Below are 17,121 nucleotides of genomic sequence, written 5' to 3'. Positions count from 1 at the left end.
CTCAACACTGACTCAGCAAATACCAATCCAGCACCATATTGTTACTGCTGAGGATACACGAGGATTATAAAACTTAGTCACCACCATCACGACGCTGCACCATGGTTGAAAACAAATAGAAGTTATCCAGCTGAAACTCGCAGGCTGTTAATACCATGTATTTTTTTAGACTTACCACTTACTTTTTTAATTTCAGGAATGTGGCAGATCAAGAAACTGGAAAGATTTATAATTGCTAAATCTGTGATTGATGGATTAGCAAGATAAAGAAAAACCAAATCCTAGCATTCAATGACCGACAACTTACCCAAGCTCCAATGTTAAAAAATATTTTGAACAATAGAGTCATGAAAAAAGACAACAGAAACCAATCCACCATGGTTGGCCTTTTCCATTTTTAACCCTGGAAGACATCCATGACGTACTCACCGTCAGTTACAGTCAACCTCATCGCGAACATTTCAGGGGTTTCACTGTCCCCTGCATGGGCCTTGAAAAAGCAGCGGTAAAGTCCTGAGTCAGAGGCCATGATGTGGGGCATGATGATGAAGGTGCTTCTCATGCCCTGACTACAGTCACTGAGTATCTGTCTTTGGTACTTTGAAGTATAACTTTTCCCTTGGGACAAGTTGCAGCTAGTCAAGAGGTCGATCTGATGGGGCTGGATCTTTTCCCACATAACCTGGTGTATCGGCCATTTCTGTGGTAGCTGACAGGTGAGCGTGACATTTTTCCCAGGTTCTGAGACGATGTGGCTATTTGATGGCACAGCGATCTCAAAACTATCTGAAAACAAGAAGCAAATGATTACACATAGGTCCTCAAATTTGGGGGTGCAAAGGTAGGAGCTACCCAGAAAGTTCTATCAAAAGTTTTGGTGATGTTATTTAACACAATCTCATCAACTGTAATTGATATCTTCATGACACATTTTTGTAAAGAAAAGACCTTTGAAAGAGGCGAGTAAATAAATAGAAGAGAGGATATAGTCGTTCGCACCTATTCTCTTAAGTTTTACATGGTTAACCATACAACAAGAAGTGTAATCAAAACCCCTGGTGCTTTTCTTGGTAATGATCTTATCAAGAGGCTGAATTTCACAAGACTATTCTGTAGTAATGCTGGGCTGGTGACTCAAAGATTGTATCCAGATCGTAATCACTGATTTTAATGGTCATTGAAGAGATAACAGATCATTTTCATTTGAATAAATACCTATATAAACTTATCTTTCAGATATACAGGTTGTTTTAGGCGTACATAGAGTAGGGGTCCACATGTGATTTAAATCCCTATGTACCAAGAAAGTCCTTCAATATTTTCCCACTTTCCTACCACCATAGCTAAGATACCCAGCACAGAGCACTCAGTAAATAAGCACCAGATAGTTCTGGGCCCCTTTCTTGACTTCCAATTGAAAAAGAAAAGAAAAGAAGAGTAGAGGGGACAGGAGAGGAGCGTAGACACCACACTTGAGAGAAGAAGAAATTGAGTCTAAAACACAGTAAGGGATTTGCTGTCTATATTAAACTAGAATACTGTGTCTATAATAGTTTCATCTCCACCAAAAACTAGCTTCTTTTCTTCAACAAGTGGTTCCAGTCGTCAAAATGTTGTTGAAAAGAGAAAACCACAGCACTTCAGTTTTTCAATTTGTAATCGTATAACTATTTATCAAATTAACACTTAATCCACATAACAGGCACACAGGAAGCATTTTATCTCTAAATAAAAAGACAACGGAAGAACAGGCGAATAAAAAAGAAGGAAAGGGAGAAAATTCATAAGACGTGGAAAAAATAAGAAAATAAAAGTCTAAAGAAAACAAAGGAGAAACTAAAATAAAATTAAGACAGTGAAAAGAAGATATGAGAAAAGAGAAAAAAAATGAGGGACAATATAAATAAAAGGCTAAATCAGATACACATACACTGTACTGGGAAAATATAAGGAAATAAAAGAAAGGAAAAAAAGACAAAGAAACAAATGTTTGTGTGAGCCGTGCTTGACCCTCAGAAATTGGCGGTAGGCGAGCCCTGTCCGTCCTGAAGTTTGTCTTCAGGTCTGTACACCTGCTGTTTTGCTGTCTTCCTCTGTGGGGCCGCCCTCCGCCCATCTCAGGAGCTTGATGTGCCCATGTAACAAAAACCTGCTCTCAGGAAGCAATGCCGTGTGATGTTGGCTCAGGTATAAAGGGGGATCTTCTCTTAGGAGTGTCTGCCTTGGTTCCAAGGACAAATGCACAAAGCAGTGAAGGCAGTCTCCAATGCTGAATAGCCAGGCATCAGGGTCTCGGGTGGAGCTGTCCTCCAGGGAGCCGGGAAGGTTCCCCAGCCCAGGCTTTATGTAAGGACCCAGATCCACCTGTCAGTAGACACAGACGGGACTGAAAGAAGCAGGCCCCCGCTCAGAGGCAGGTGGTTCTGAGGCACCGAGCAGCCCCCAATTAACCTTCCCAGATGAACAGAATAGCTGGTTGGTATCAGATGAAAACCGAGACCCAGAGGAGGTCTGCAGAGCCTGCCTGGCCTCTTGTGTTGCTTGCTGTCTGCTCATGTCACCTGATCCTCCTGCACGGCCCATGTAAGGTGACAGGAAATGTGTCTGAAAAACCCCCCACACAAGAGACCCTGGCATCCTGACGTGCTTGGAATTGGAAAGCACATCTACTTAAAATAGGGATCAAAATGTTGTAGTTGATAGGGAAGAAAAAGTTTGATTAGAACCTTAAAAATAGAAACAAAAATAATAAACACCAGTTAATTTTATATTTCTATTTAGTGATGTATTAATTCTCAGCATAAGCATAGAATAGACTGTGTTTTGTTTTGTTTAAAAGACTGTTTTTTAAAGCAGTCTTATGTTTACAACAAAATTGAGAGGGAGGTACAGAGATTTCCCACATACTTCCTCCCTCCCCCCACACAGAGCCTCCCCATTATGGACATCCCCCATCAGGATGATACATTTTATACCAAGTAGGAACCTATATTGTCACATTATAATCACCCAAAGTCCAGAGTTTGTGTTAGAGTTCACTTCTGGTGTTGTACATTGTATGAGTTTGGACAAATGTACAAGGACACATATCCAACATGATGTCATATGGAGTATTTTTGCTGCTCTAAAAAACCTCTGTGCTCTGCCTATTCTTCCCCCTGACCCCGCCTCAACCCTTGGCAACCACTGATCCTCTTACTCCTCCATACTTCTGCCTTTCCCAGAATGTCAGATAGTTGGAATCATATGGCAAATAGCCTTTCAGATTGGCTTCTTGCACTTGGTAAGGAGCATTTAAGGTTCCTCTATGTATTTTCATGGTTTGATAGCTCACTTCTTTTTAGTGTTGAATAATATTCCATTGTCTGGATGGTGCGCAGTTTATTTATCCATTCACCTACTGAAAGACATCTTAGTTGCTTCCAAAACAATTGGCAATTATGAGTAAAGCTTCTGCAAACAACCACATGCAGGATTTTGTGTGGACACAAATTTTTAATTCCTTTGGGCATATATCAAGAAGCATGATTGCTGGATTGTATGGTAAGAGTATATTTAATTGTGCAAGAAACTGACAAACTGCCTTCCATAGTGGCTACCCTGTTTTCCATGCCCACAAGCAATGAATGAGGCTTTGTGTTACTTCCGTCCTCATCAGCACTGGGTGTTCTCAATGTGCAGGATTTTGTCTGTTCTAATAAATTTGTCTGTGTGTTGTTTTTACATGATTTTATTACAGAATAATATGATGAAATTCTCTGTACTTTGTATACGATTTTTCTGACAAGATAACAGATCATTTTAAAAAATTATCTCAGGGCTTCATCAGCTTTCCCAAGCACCACTCAATCCCTGGGGACCCCCAAACATTCCTGGGTACACCTGTGCATCATGCCACCTCCCCGGGCCGCCATCACGTCCCCAGCTGCGAATCTGTCCTCCTTCACCCTTCTCACCAGCAGTGGCTCTGAGTGCAGTGTGAACAGCCCTGTGTCATCACTCATCAACTTCACAGAACCCTGAGTCCATTCACTAGAAGCTTCATAGGCCCAGGTCTCTGTATAGACCTTTACATGCCACTCTATACTTAGGACCTAGAGCAGTGTTTGGCATAGAGCAGAGAAGTCAAGAGATCATTTTTGAATAAAAAATGTATTTGTAATTTCACTTTGCAGTCAATGTGTGTACCCACTGATCTGGGGCAGGGGGATATTTACATCCACAAAACCTCTCATACTGAGAAATGTGTTTGAAATCATATATGTAATGCCTAAAGGAATTAATTGTTCCAGGCAATGATCATCAATGTCTGCAAATTCACAAAAAAGCCCATTCATGTCTCCACAATGCCACCCTGAGAATAGTAGCCTTGCCAAAATAATCCAGTCTGACCCGGCTCAAGCCTCTAAATCTAACCTACCAATTTACAGAACTCCAAAGAGCAGAGAAACATGTCCAGTGAACCCTGGGCAAACAATCCCTGGGAATATGAAAACACAGAACTCCTCAGCTCCAAACAGGATGTCTCCCATCCCTGAAAACCAATTTTGGACCCTGTGGTGCTTGCTGACTCATCCACCTTTCTTGTCTATTCACTCAAAATCCTGGGAGGAATCCACTGCTCCCAACTCTGCCTCATTTCTCATGTGTGCTTCAAGGCACCGAGGAACCACTCCTACCATTCTCCAACACGGCAAGTCATGCATGTTCTTGACCTTGAGTACTGGATGCTACTCCGTCCTGGAAACCTCTGGCCTTCTGTGACCCTGCATGTCCCTGCCTGTCCTCCTTCCTTTCTGACCTTCCTCCACAGTCTTACTCAGGGGTCCTTCTGCCTTCGCTGGTCTTTTAAAATGTTGTTGTCTCCCCCCACTCCTCCCTCGGGGTTCCAATGCCCATCCCCCTCCGCTCACCATCTCTGGGTAATCCCTCCTACCTGCAATTTCCAAACATCTCCTATGTGCGGATGTCCAAATCCACCAGCCCTGCTCAGTCAGACCTCTCCCCAGGGTTTCCAAAACACAAGACAATAACTTGCTCTTATGATGTTTAAAATAGGCTAAAAATTAAACAGCCAGAATGGCCCTAAGCTCTCTGCAGGAGCACTACTATTACTCCAGTTAATTAGAAGTGGTAATAGTAGCTTCACACATTCCCACTGTGCCTAGACTATGTATGTGCTCAAGAGAGAGCTTTCCTAAAAGCTCTTAAAGTGTCCCATTTAAATGCAAAATAAAATGTGGATTGCATTATGACTAAGGAAGCATTTAAAGTGACCTGAGGTAAAGATCTCAAAAATAAGCAAGCACTTGCTAAGAGATTACATCCTCAGAGTTCTCATCAAAGAAAAAATAAAATTTCGTAACCACGTATGGGTGACAGTTGTTAACTAGATTTATTGAGGTCATCACTTCTCAATATACTTATCAAGTCATTGTGTTGTACCCCTGAAACTGATATCATGTTATATTTTACCTCCAGGGCAGTGCACCCCGTAAGCTGTGCCCGACACACTCCTGATCACCCTGTAAACGCCAGGCGCTGCGATCACTTCAAAGGCAGAAGGCAATGAAAGTAGTGGGCATGGCATTTCTCTAAAAAGCTGGAATGTTCCCAGAGGATGCTTCGGGGGGGGGGGGTTATGGGTTGAACTGTGTCCCCCCAAAATTCACATATTGCAGTCCTAACCCCTAGCACCTCAGCATGTGACCTTATCTGGAAGGAGGGTCATTGCAGAGATCATCAGTTAAGATGAGGTCACCCAGAGTGGGGCGGCCCCCAACCCAACCTGACCATACCTGGGGACACAGACATGCATACAGGGAGAACTTCACGCGAAGGTGAAGGCAGAGGTCACGGAAAAGTGTGCACAAACCAGGGAATGCCAAAGAGTGCCAGAAACCACCTTAAGTGAGAGAGAGGCCTAGAGCAGACTCCCCCTCGCAGCCTCCGAAGGAGCCGACTGCGTGGACACCATGGTCTGAGACTTCCAGCTCCAGAGCGGACATGATACCTCCCAGGCTGTGGAATCTTGCTGAGACAGCCCTAGCACACCACCACGGGGGTGGGAGGAGGTCGGGGAAAGACTTCATCAGGCTGGCGTTTGTCATACAGTCTGGATCTTACGAGAACCTACCAGAAGCAGCAAGGTCACCCAGTTAGGGAAATTGGAGGTCTTCACAAGCTCCCTCCCAACTACTGTCATTTCCTGTCCTTCACTTAGAGTGCAGATAAAAGGTAAAGGAACCAAACAAGATAAAAATAAGCTAAAAGATTGCTTGACTGAACAGCACAGATAAAGTGGGAAGAACGAGAGCTGCGTTCAGAGATAAAAACAGCCTGACAAAACTGTCAGGCCCAGCAAGGTCCTGGACGGCAGATCAGAGACTCAGCACAGAAGATGCACATGAAGGGAAGGTTTGCAGCATGTCCAAACTGTGGTGTCTGAGCACAGAAGAACACGGAGAACACGACTCGGGCCTGGGCAGATTTGTGGTTCAGATCCCCGGGCTTGTGATTCAAAGCAACTGCTGTGGCCAGAACGCCCCCCACCCACTGACCCCAGGCTGCCCCCCCACCCCGCCCCGCCGTGGCTTCATGGAGCTCCCCGAAGCTTGAGACTGTCTGTCTGAAGGATCACCATGGATCCTCATATGTACGTTTTGCTCACAGGTTTTAATTGTTAAAATGTACATTTCAATCTCTCTGTCATGGTACAATGAGAACTATGTTTTGTTGTTGTTGTTTTTTTAAGTCTCTACCGTAGGGTTTGTTGAAGTACATGAAAAAGTCTTCCTTTGGAGCATCTCTGCAGTTCCTCCCAACCAGAAAAATAAATGACTCATGGGATCTAAGAATTTTAAATAGTATAGTTCTGAGGTCTTGTAAAACCAAAAGATGACAACACAGCCCAGGAGCATTGGCTTGTTTTCTACTAAAAGATTAGCAAGTGGCCTCGCTGACTTGGAAATTTAATGCAGACTTTCTGCATGACAGAGTTTTACAGAAACAGAACCAAAAGATTAGCATCAACCCTAATCATCTCCTGCTAGAGAATAGATTGTGTTAGTGAATTGTCACTGAAGACTACATTAAGCATTTTGTTTCAGTTACTTTAAACATTTTCAACATATTTTAAAGGCAAAATAATATACCTCGAATGAGACGTACTATGTGCCAGCATGAAAGGCATTACACGTGCTGTATCGTTCAGTCCCCAACCCCGAGTGAAGTCACCCAGATGGCTGGAGGGTGGCAGAGCAGGGAGTCCCTCCTAGGGAGGAGGCTCAGGGAGCTGCCCCCAAGCCAAGGCTGCCATCCCATCCCTGTGTCTGTGAGGAACTACACGCCGTAGAATTTTCCTTCCTACCTGCAACTGGGCAGGATTTCACAGAGGCAAAATAGGCTCCCAGGAAGCCCCTGTTCCTAAATATCTTATTTTATGATGCCTTAAATCCTATAATTAGAAATCAATTTCTTTACTTGTCCTTGTTAAAATGCACATAACAACCTCAGCTCCTGGCAGGCACCAACACATTAGTGTGAAATCGTCCATTAGATTGCTTTCCAAGTGAAAGGAAAGGAAGCAGGTTCCCACAGGCGAGTGGCCAGGAATAGACGGGCTGTGGCAGAGGAGACTGAGAAGAGCCAGGAGCCAGCCGCGTCCCAGGCCACCGTGCTCCCAGGGAACACAGGGGGCAGAAGCAGGGGGAGCGCCTGCCAGGGCGGGGCGGGTGGGAGACTTGAGCAGGAAGATAAATTACAAACAGGAGGCAACAAAATGCTACCTCTTTTGCAATTCATTCATTCATTTATTCGCTCACTCATTCATTCACTCCTTCAACAAAAATTGTATGGCTGTAAGGACAAATGAGGCACAGGTGTGAGTTGGTGGAGAGACACATAAGCAGGTCATTGCACGAACAGAGCCCTGTGTCCACAGAAACTCTGGGATGGAAAGTGTGAACTTGGTTCCCAGCCAACTGAAAGCTACACTGTTGGCTGACTCTGGGCTCGGCAAGGTCTGTCAAAGGGTCTCAACCGGATAGTTATTTGCCCAAAGAAAATCTGCTGAGGACACCAAACACAAGATACTCGATTAGCTAAGCTTTGTGCACTTAGTGCATCTACTCCATGTTCAAGTTCCTTCCTTTTACGTTTTCTGCCCATGTCCCTATTTTTTACAGTATCTCCCTCACTACCTTTCATGTATATTTCCAGTTGGTTTTGTGGAGAACGAGTAAGTAGAATTTCTGATGAATGACATATGAAAAATGACTAAGAAGCAATAAGATACAATGCTAAAAATGGGGAAAATCCCCACCACACATCACGCACCCATTACAGAAACACATATATGAGGACACACCTACTTCAACCTCCATAGAATGAGAGAGTGTAATAAAATTAACTGAATTGCAAAATCAAGTCTTTAAACTCACTGCTCAGAAAATTGGGGTTCACCATATTTACCACTGTGATTCCTATCCAATTAAAATTACTCTGAAAAACTGGAAAGCAATTTCTGTCAGTTCTGCAGACAGAGACGTGACCTCGGAAACAGAAGGCATTCATTCTATATGAGGAAAGGGGAACATGTGGCCCTAGAGTCTCAGCCCTGCAGAAATCTCTCATCAGTCATAGTGACAGCATTCAAAGAAAGCGAACTCAAAACCCCTCTTTACAGTTCTCTTTTGAAAATCTGAATATGAGCCCTATTTGACTTAATAAAATTTCTTATGCTGTACCGACCGTGATTAAGAAAGGCTAGGATTTCTTGGGGGCTGAGCCTTTCAGACAACACTTGTGTTCTCTGTAAGGGAGAGAGGCAAATGATGACTGGGGAGAATGGAAAGATCAGATCCTCTGCTTGGGTCTCTCTGAGTCAGAAGCTCCAAACGGGGGCGCCTGGGTGGCTCAGTCGTTTACCGTCTGCCTTCGGCTCAGGTCTTGATCCCAGAGTCTTGGGATCGAGCCCCGCATCGGGCTCCCTGCTCCGCGGGAAGCCTGCTTCTCCCTCTCCCACTCCCCCTGCTTGTGTTCCCTCTCTCTCTGCTTCTCTCTCTCATTGTCAAATAAATAAATAAAATCTTAAAAAAAAAAAAAAAAAAAGAAGCAGCAGCTTCAAACAGCCCTTCGAGGCAGGGACCTCTGTGAAGTTGAAAGGAGTGGTACTTGACACGGACACAGAGCAAATGCTTTCGGGCCCCCTGGGCACCCCCTGGGCGATCCCTCTGCTTTTTGGGCACACCAACTCGGTGCTTTCTCCTGAACAACCAGCACCTGCCGTTCTGCTCGGGGAGGCTGCAGGCCGCTTTGCCTGGGGTCTACACACCCAGAGGGACCCTTGTCCAGTGACTGACAGGGGTTGGGGGTCCTCAGGTGCCTCTGCCAGATGAGCTCTGGTTAACCTCCCTGCACTTTTCCTGGCCTCCTTCCTGTTAATCCAGGGAACACTTCCTAACACGTCCCTTTCACATTTCGCCTCCTCTCCGGACCCCTTGTGAAGAACGCCAACCCAGGGCAGGCACAGTTCTGGAACTTGGCCAATGTTACTTGGAACCTAGAATTTGAACTTACACCAGAGCACCCGCCAGAGGCCTCCAGAAATTATTCTTCGGTAACAGGGCTCTCTTTTATTCGATCTTTCTTTCAGGGCCCAGCTGGCCTGCCTCGTCCCACAATATTGGCTCCCACTTGCCCACAGCAGCCCTAGGCCACGGAGTCCTACAGCTCTTACTCTTTTCACACGTCTAATTGTGCATAACAAATCGCTACGCTCACAAAATATGAACTGCTGTGTTTTCTACCTTGCTTTTCTCAATTATGCCGAGCTCCTTGGAGGCAGAAATAATTTTTAAAATATTCATTCGTTGCTTGTTACTCCACCATGTTCCAAAAGTTCTCAAGGTAATTGTACCATGTCGTGAATTGTATTTATTTTCATCTCTAGAAACACCTTATAGTATATCTTGCACATATTTGATAATCAATAAATACTTGCTAATTCATTTATTTCACCTGTAGGGAAATCCACAGAGCAAAATGACTTTGAAACCAAAAAGAATGAAAATACAAGACTTAGTTGCTATCTATTTCCCTGTGTTTCTTCAACGGGACCATTGAAATACCTGCCTCTAGGTATTCTCTAATTCTAGCCCTTTTTCCCTCCAGTTCATGCTGCATCCAAAACTATGTAGCCACAATTCAAATCTGATCCTGCCACATCTCTGCTTTAAAAGGTTCAGATGTCTCCCATTGCAACTAGTGGACAAAGTGAATGTTCATTAGTAAAATCCTTTATGATTTTAGTCCTGCCTCCAGTCTCATCTCCTACTAGAATCTACTGTATACTCTAGTGTCCCCAAGAACAGCATCCACACTTATGACCTTGCATCAGCCATCTCTTCTTCTGGAGGGCCTAATAATACTCCTTCCATCCTGGTCCAGGAAAATCACTTCTTATCCCATAAAACTCAAATGTGATACGCCCTCCTAGGAGGAAATATTTTCCTACTTATCCTTAGGCTAAACACTCCCTCTTCTGTTTTACTTCTATACCTTCTATTGTGTTGTCTTTTATTTGTTGTCAGTTCTCCCCACCCTGGGAAACTTGCAATGCCTTGAAGATTGCATGTCTTCAATGGGAGGTCTGATCTCAGCACAATGCCGGGTGCCTTAAGTTGCTCAATAAATATTGTGGAATATATGGATACCATCTCTGAAGATGGTTATAAATTATAGTTATAAATTCAGTGGATGATCCCAACAGCCTAAAGTAATATTTTCCAGTCCAGGTTCCTACATGAGTTTGGGTCTTCATTCCCACGTTTGCCAAATACAAGCACCCACAGGATCTGTTCCTCCTGGCAGATGCCCTGAGCACCAGCCAGCACTGCAGTATTTATGGCTTTAATACCTTCTCTCCAAAGAGCTCCAGGTGTTTTTCAAACCACAGCAGGATCAACAATATTTCTCATAACCCTCTGAGGTAGGAGAGGCTGAAATTATTTAGTTCAAACTATAATGAAGGTAAAGTGAAAAACAGAACAGTATTGAAAACCCAGTGCACACGCGGCTGTTGACAGGCCAAGTGAGCGGTCCAGAAAAGAGACACAAAGAACTGGTAGAATGAGGGAAACAAGTCGTTCCCATTTCAATTCATTGGGATTTAAAAGGAAATTTGGGACGTACCAATAAAAGAAATAGGTACGGCAGTAGAAGGAGGTAATAATGTATTTATTCAGCATTCAATGTGTGCTGTTTCTAAGTCAGAGGAAATGTCTACAAATCAACCCTAGAAAACCATAATTTTTTTACAGTTAAATTCACTGGTTTCTTATATCTAGAATGAGCTATCCCAGATGTAAACGACACGCACCTCTGATGGGCCGAGACCCCAAGCGCTAGCAACCAGGTGGTGGCCCATGTTGCCCCTGGAAGTACCATCACAGCTGGCCTGGCACCCACCGGCAACATATTCCCTGCCTCTACCCCGTGACCTTTCCAGAAGCAACCTGTGTGTGTGTGTGTAGGTGTGGAGTGTGGGGTTTCCCAGGAAAACAGCAGGGTGCGCTGGGTGGCGCCCAGTGTGTGGGGAGTACAGGTGTGTCCTGATGGAGGGGCAGGGAGAGGATGAGCTGGGACTCGCTGACCGCCTTAGGCTCAGCTCAGAGAACCAGAGACCGTCCTGCTTGTTCCTGGAGCCTTTCCCTGGAGAACAGCCCCCAGGGCATCGTTCTCTCTTCCAGCCCCAGCCCAACTGCCAGCACCCTATGATGCGGGAGCTGGCCCCTCCACCCACGCCCCCCATGGGGGAGAAAGGGGAGATCTGGAGAATATCAAGGATATTGTAGAAAGAAAAAGGAACCGGGAATATGTTAGAGAATAAATTGGCAGAGCTTTAAAAACAAAACGGTCCCTGATTGAGGAGATAAACATGCTTAAAGGATTTATTATTGTCATAGGTCACGGATTATTTTGCCACTTAAATTTCTCACTTCTCGAAACAGGAAAAGGACTAGCTTGGCCACAACTAGAAAGGAAAACAAACTTTTTATTTTCTTAAAAGGAAAACTGCCTGAAGCAATTAACAAAGAATTTCATTAATTTATGTTTATGCATTAAAGTGTAAACATTAAAAAAAAAAAAGTTTGAACACCTTAGAGCAAAATTGATAAGCCAGTATCTAGCTCTTAGATTGACAACCTCTGTCATTTACCATTAAATTCCAAGCGTGGGATAAGTGCCAACAGCAGCTGAGGACACGGTCTGGTCCCTTTGCCAGCAAAGATCTCATGAGCAGGAAGAGCTGCTGTGAACAGAGCTCCCAGGGCTCGGGTGTCCTAGTCAAATTCTCAGCCTGCAAGTCATCAAACAAGGGACCGGCCCAAGGGGAAGAGGAGAAATCTCAGACAGGCTCTGAGAACTGACGGGTTCTACATAGGAAGAGAAGGGGAAGAAGATGCCTCTTATCAAAGCGTGGGAAGAAGAAATTGCATCCCATACCTTCTCTGTGAATTCCTATTGCTCTTAATGACATTTTTGGAAACAAAGTGAGTTGGGGGAAATACATCACTGCTATGAGAAACACATCCAAAATTGGGAAAGCGGTCTCGTTGTGATTATATTTTCTTAGCATTATTTTAGAACAATGATCAAAAGTGTCCATTATTTATAATACTGTCCAAGAGTTTGGTTTGTAAATATCAAGTCAGGAGGTGAAAGTCCTCTGGCTCTGAAATTCTACCTTTCTGCAACAATATTCCACCCAACATATGCAAAACAGCTCTATGACTCTTAGTGTGCTAAGTGAAACCCACTAATAAGCCTTGAGAGCAACTGCATTCCCTAGCCCACCTGAAGAGTGTGATGAGTGAGCTCTTCTTTATTTCTACTCAACCACCTCATATTAATGCCATTGGCAATGAGAGGAAGGACCGGAAGAGCTTAATTCAAGTTCATTATCACTACAAGAAATGAAACTCACAATATACATCTTATATCAATATATTTGTGTTCATGAACCCAGGGCAAACTATTTCTTTTCTAATTTTGATTAGAACTTGTGTTTGGCAATTCCTTGCAATGGCTCTTTCAATCTCCAATTTTCTCACTGAAGAACTTCAGATTTCAAAATCTGTGCCAGGTTCTGTATATTGCTCTTTTAGAAAAGCATTTCTACTGAAAGAAATTGGAAAGGGAAGGAAGGGCAAGACAGACCCAACTTTTGGCCCTTCCTCTAATCGAGAATGACAACCAAAACCATTTCAGATGCATTCAGCTGTCATTCTGTTACTCCCAATAAAATAGAAATGTTCATGCTCTAAAAAACTAATACACAAATAACCATCAATTGAGGACCTACTATACTTAAGATGATATTTTGAGTCCTGGGCCAAAACCTAATTACCTTCAAAGGAATCACAATTAGTAATTCAAGAGGTTCTGACTCACCTGGAAGTAAATTGGTACAAGAAAATGTGCACAAAATATTTCTGAACTGTTTAAGCTTACCCTGACTTTTTTAGGAATTCTATTTCTGTTCAGCTTAAATCAGGGGCAATTTTCACTTTGAAGCATTAGAACTTTAGTTGCTCATTTTGAATACAGCATCCTTGTTGACAGGGCCACGCAGGGTGACCAAGTCTTCAAGGGGTGTGCACCTGTGCTCTGTGTGTCTCTAAATGCAGGTGGACACATTTAACACTTCATTTTATCCTCCCACAGACTAGAGCTTGAACAGGTATGAATGAAAATGCAGACTACCTTAATGTAAACTGCTTACTTGCTATTTCTCCTTTAAGTTACACTTACAGCATTAGATTTATTCTTTGGAATTGTCGGTAGGTAGTTTTTCAGTATCTATGCATATGATTTCAAAACAGTCCAAGATTTATAAAGTACTTACAATGAAAGAGAACACTGGATCTGACAGGGTTCAGAATCACTGCTACTTGCTTCAATCTCTTAGTAGTAGAATATGTGTAAATATACAGAAATGCGTAGACATCTTAGTAAATGGCCAAAGAGACTATACAATGTATTTTAATCTAATAAATGAACCCCATGTTAATGTCACTAACCAAAGACCCCTGGGTACTTTCTATTGTGCCGTAGATCTCCATTTGCTAGAATTTATCTAAGGACAACATTAAACATATAAACACCAAAAGCAAAGATGAAATAGAAAAAAGAAACAAAACTCTTTTTCAAATTGTACTTAGTTCTCACATACACTGTTTGAAGCAAGGTCAGAAAGAGCTTAGATGAATATGCCCCTTATGAATTTGTATGTCCTATTGCAACATGCCATTTTTTTAAACGCAGAAACTAATTGAAATGGTTACTTTTAAAATATTTAAACTCCACATTTGCCATTCTCTCTGGCTTTTTATCTCGCTGTAAATTCTTCCTGTAAATTAGGGATGACTTCCATTTCCCCTACATGGTACACACGTCTCTCCAAAGTCTGCAATTTAATTTCCACCTCCATAATTTTAAATATTTTAAAATCATCATTTTACACTCTCCATTTTCCTCTAAAATTGCCTTCAGTAATGGCTTCCTAACTCCATTATCTTGGAATTACATTTATCACATTTATGGGTTTGCCTTTTAAAAGCAAAACAAAACAAAAAGCCATAAAATTTGGGGATCAGAGTCTAATCGCAGGATGTGTCTGCGCCAGTAGCGATGATTACTAATATACCCTAATGGGCTTCAATCAAGGTGAGGTTTATCACACTTAAACCATTTCATTTCAGAGCTATATTGTGTAGAGTAACAGGAAAATAAAGCATCTTTTTTGCCTGTCAATAGATTCAATTGTATTAAACAGCAAAAATAATTTACTCACAGGCTTAAATTAGGAATCTAAGTGATGCATATAAATAAATCACTGGTGGCTTAAGCAACCACAGATAACCTCCAAAATGGTGATTTATGAGTTGTTTATGACACACCACAAATAAAACCAAAAACCTCACTGCATATTTCAGGAAAAGATTAATTTAGTACATAATTACTTATAATATCATATGAGATAGGAGTGCCTGGGTGGCTCAGCTGGTTGAGCATCAGACTCTTGGTTTTGGCTCAGGTCATGATCTCAGGGTCGTGAGATTGAGCTCCATACTGGGCCCTGTGCTCAGTGGAGAGTCTATTTGGGATTCTCTCTCCCTCTTCTCTGCCCTTCCTGCTCATGTGTGCTTGCTCTCGCTCTCTCTCTCTCTAAAATAAATAAATAAATCTTAAAAGAAATAAAATCATATAAAATTATAAAACAAAACCAATTTAAATAAATTTTAAGAATACTCTAGCCCTAGGAAAAAATTTAATATGACATTGACCATCCACCCCTCCCCACTTTACCTCTCCCCAAATATTATTTCAACTCTGAAAATGAAATGTATCTTCTTTAAAAATGAAAAATAAAAGGTAAAAAAATAGGCTGTCAGACTAATCTGTATGAAACAAAATGTTTTCCAGAAAGCTATAGTTCAAAACATTTATCATCTCAACTAGAAACAATATATTTGATTCATAGAGTAACACAAGAGTATATTTTCTTGATTTTTAGATAAGAATCAAACCACAAAATGATATTTCCTGAGTCATTCCCAGTGAACTAGAGACCTCACTTCATCTTCTATAATGAGTAAACATTTCGTCAACTAGAGTATAAACCTATCTGAGGGCAGGAACCATACTTTTAATGCCTTCTGTATATAAGAGAATACCAGAAAAGATTTTTTGTATTTCATATATGTACTCAATGAGCATTCATTATATTCCTATCACTTTTGCTTTAAGAAATGCCAAAATAACAGTATAACTTTGTGCATACAAATGTTGAACCTTTTGCAACATGGTTTCCTTCTGATGACCTCCATCTGGCAAATACATCCCCCCATACACTCAGCGTGATGGCACCAGCCTTCACTTCTCCCCCTGCCTACCCCTCTCATCTAACTCACCTCCAGGTTCTGTCACCCTTTCTCCCTAACGGCCTTAGCTCTGCCCATTTCTCTGCACTCCACTCTTGCAGGCTCTTATTGTCACCTCTCCCCTGGGATAAAGCACCAGCCTGGTAATAGTTCTCCTACTCATGCCCACCTCACTTCTATCCATCCCTATCATAAAGCCTAGGCAGTCTTTGTAAAACACAGATCTGGCTCTTTAAGTCCCTAGTTGAAAATTCTTGAATGCACACCCAAATCCTTTATGATAAAATTCAAACTTCTTAGTACCTTTTATAAGCCCCAGTTTCACCACACTTCAGCCTCGGTGCACCGTTCATCTTGATCCTGAGCTTCCTCTCAAGACACACTCAGACTTGCCTCTGAGTCTAGACTGGGTTACTCCCTCTTTCAGCATTAGCTCTCCTTCCATCCCCCACCCACTGTCCTGGCCTGTGGAGTCAGGTGTGGATTCTTCTGCTAAGATTTTCCAGATAACTTCTCCTTCTCAGACTAGGTTAGACCCCCATCCCTCACTTTATGCCCATATTTTAACCTATATTTTCCTCTTCGTTCATAGTGCTGCTCCTAAGATTCACCTGTCATACGGTTGTTGATTTTTAAAAGTAAAACAGAAGGATTTACATGTTTCCTCAACTTGGTAGTTTGAATTCACTTTCCCAAGTGGTTGCTTTCATCTCTCATCATCTGGAACATCAGGTACACATTGGGTTCTCTGTACAAACATAGCCTTACCACTTATTGGGGGAAAATGTTATTGAAAAGGATCATAGACTGAGGCTCCACTCGAATAATTAATCCATGGATAACTATGCTTTGAGATAACAGGGACAAAGTTTGGCAAAGGAAAAGATGGGTAGTTTGGATTCTCTCGGAAAAAAAGAAAAAGAGTGTGATGATCGCCAAGAGTCCCTACATTCAAACTTTAAAAGTGAGTTGACCCCTCGCTAAGCCTGACTGTCCAAGGAATATCAGACAGAGTCTACACTGTACCACACCAAACCACATGCAGGGAAGGAAGGGCACCCCAGGACAGTCCCATGCATTACCGACTATTTGCAGGTTGTTGTTTTTTTTTTTTTCCCTGGTGTGGAAAATTTAGAAAACTCATGTGAGCAAAAAAGAAGGAGATAAAAATCAC

General features: G+C 42.5%; 1 protein-coding gene across 2 annotated transcripts in view; it reads right to left on the bottom strand.

Moving 5' to 3' along the window:
• The window catches only part of CD226 (CD226 molecule), a 71,521-nt gene that overhangs the window by 27,046 nt on the left and 27,354 nt on the right, over positions 1–17,121 (bottom strand). For both annotated transcript variants that reach the window (XM_036109122.2, XM_078060183.1), the window contains one exon: positions 430–786. In XM_036109122.2, the coding sequence (XP_035965015.1) occupies positions 430–786 (357 nt within the window). The remainder of the gene's footprint in view (positions 1–429; positions 787–17,121) is intronic.

This window comes from Halichoerus grypus, chromosome 13, assembly GCF_964656455.1.
Source record: "Halichoerus grypus chromosome 13, mHalGry1.hap1.1, whole genome shotgun sequence".
Lineage (NCBI taxonomy): Eukaryota > Metazoa > Chordata > Mammalia > Carnivora > Phocidae > Halichoerus > Halichoerus grypus.
This window is presented reverse-complemented; position numbering and strand designations above follow the sequence as displayed.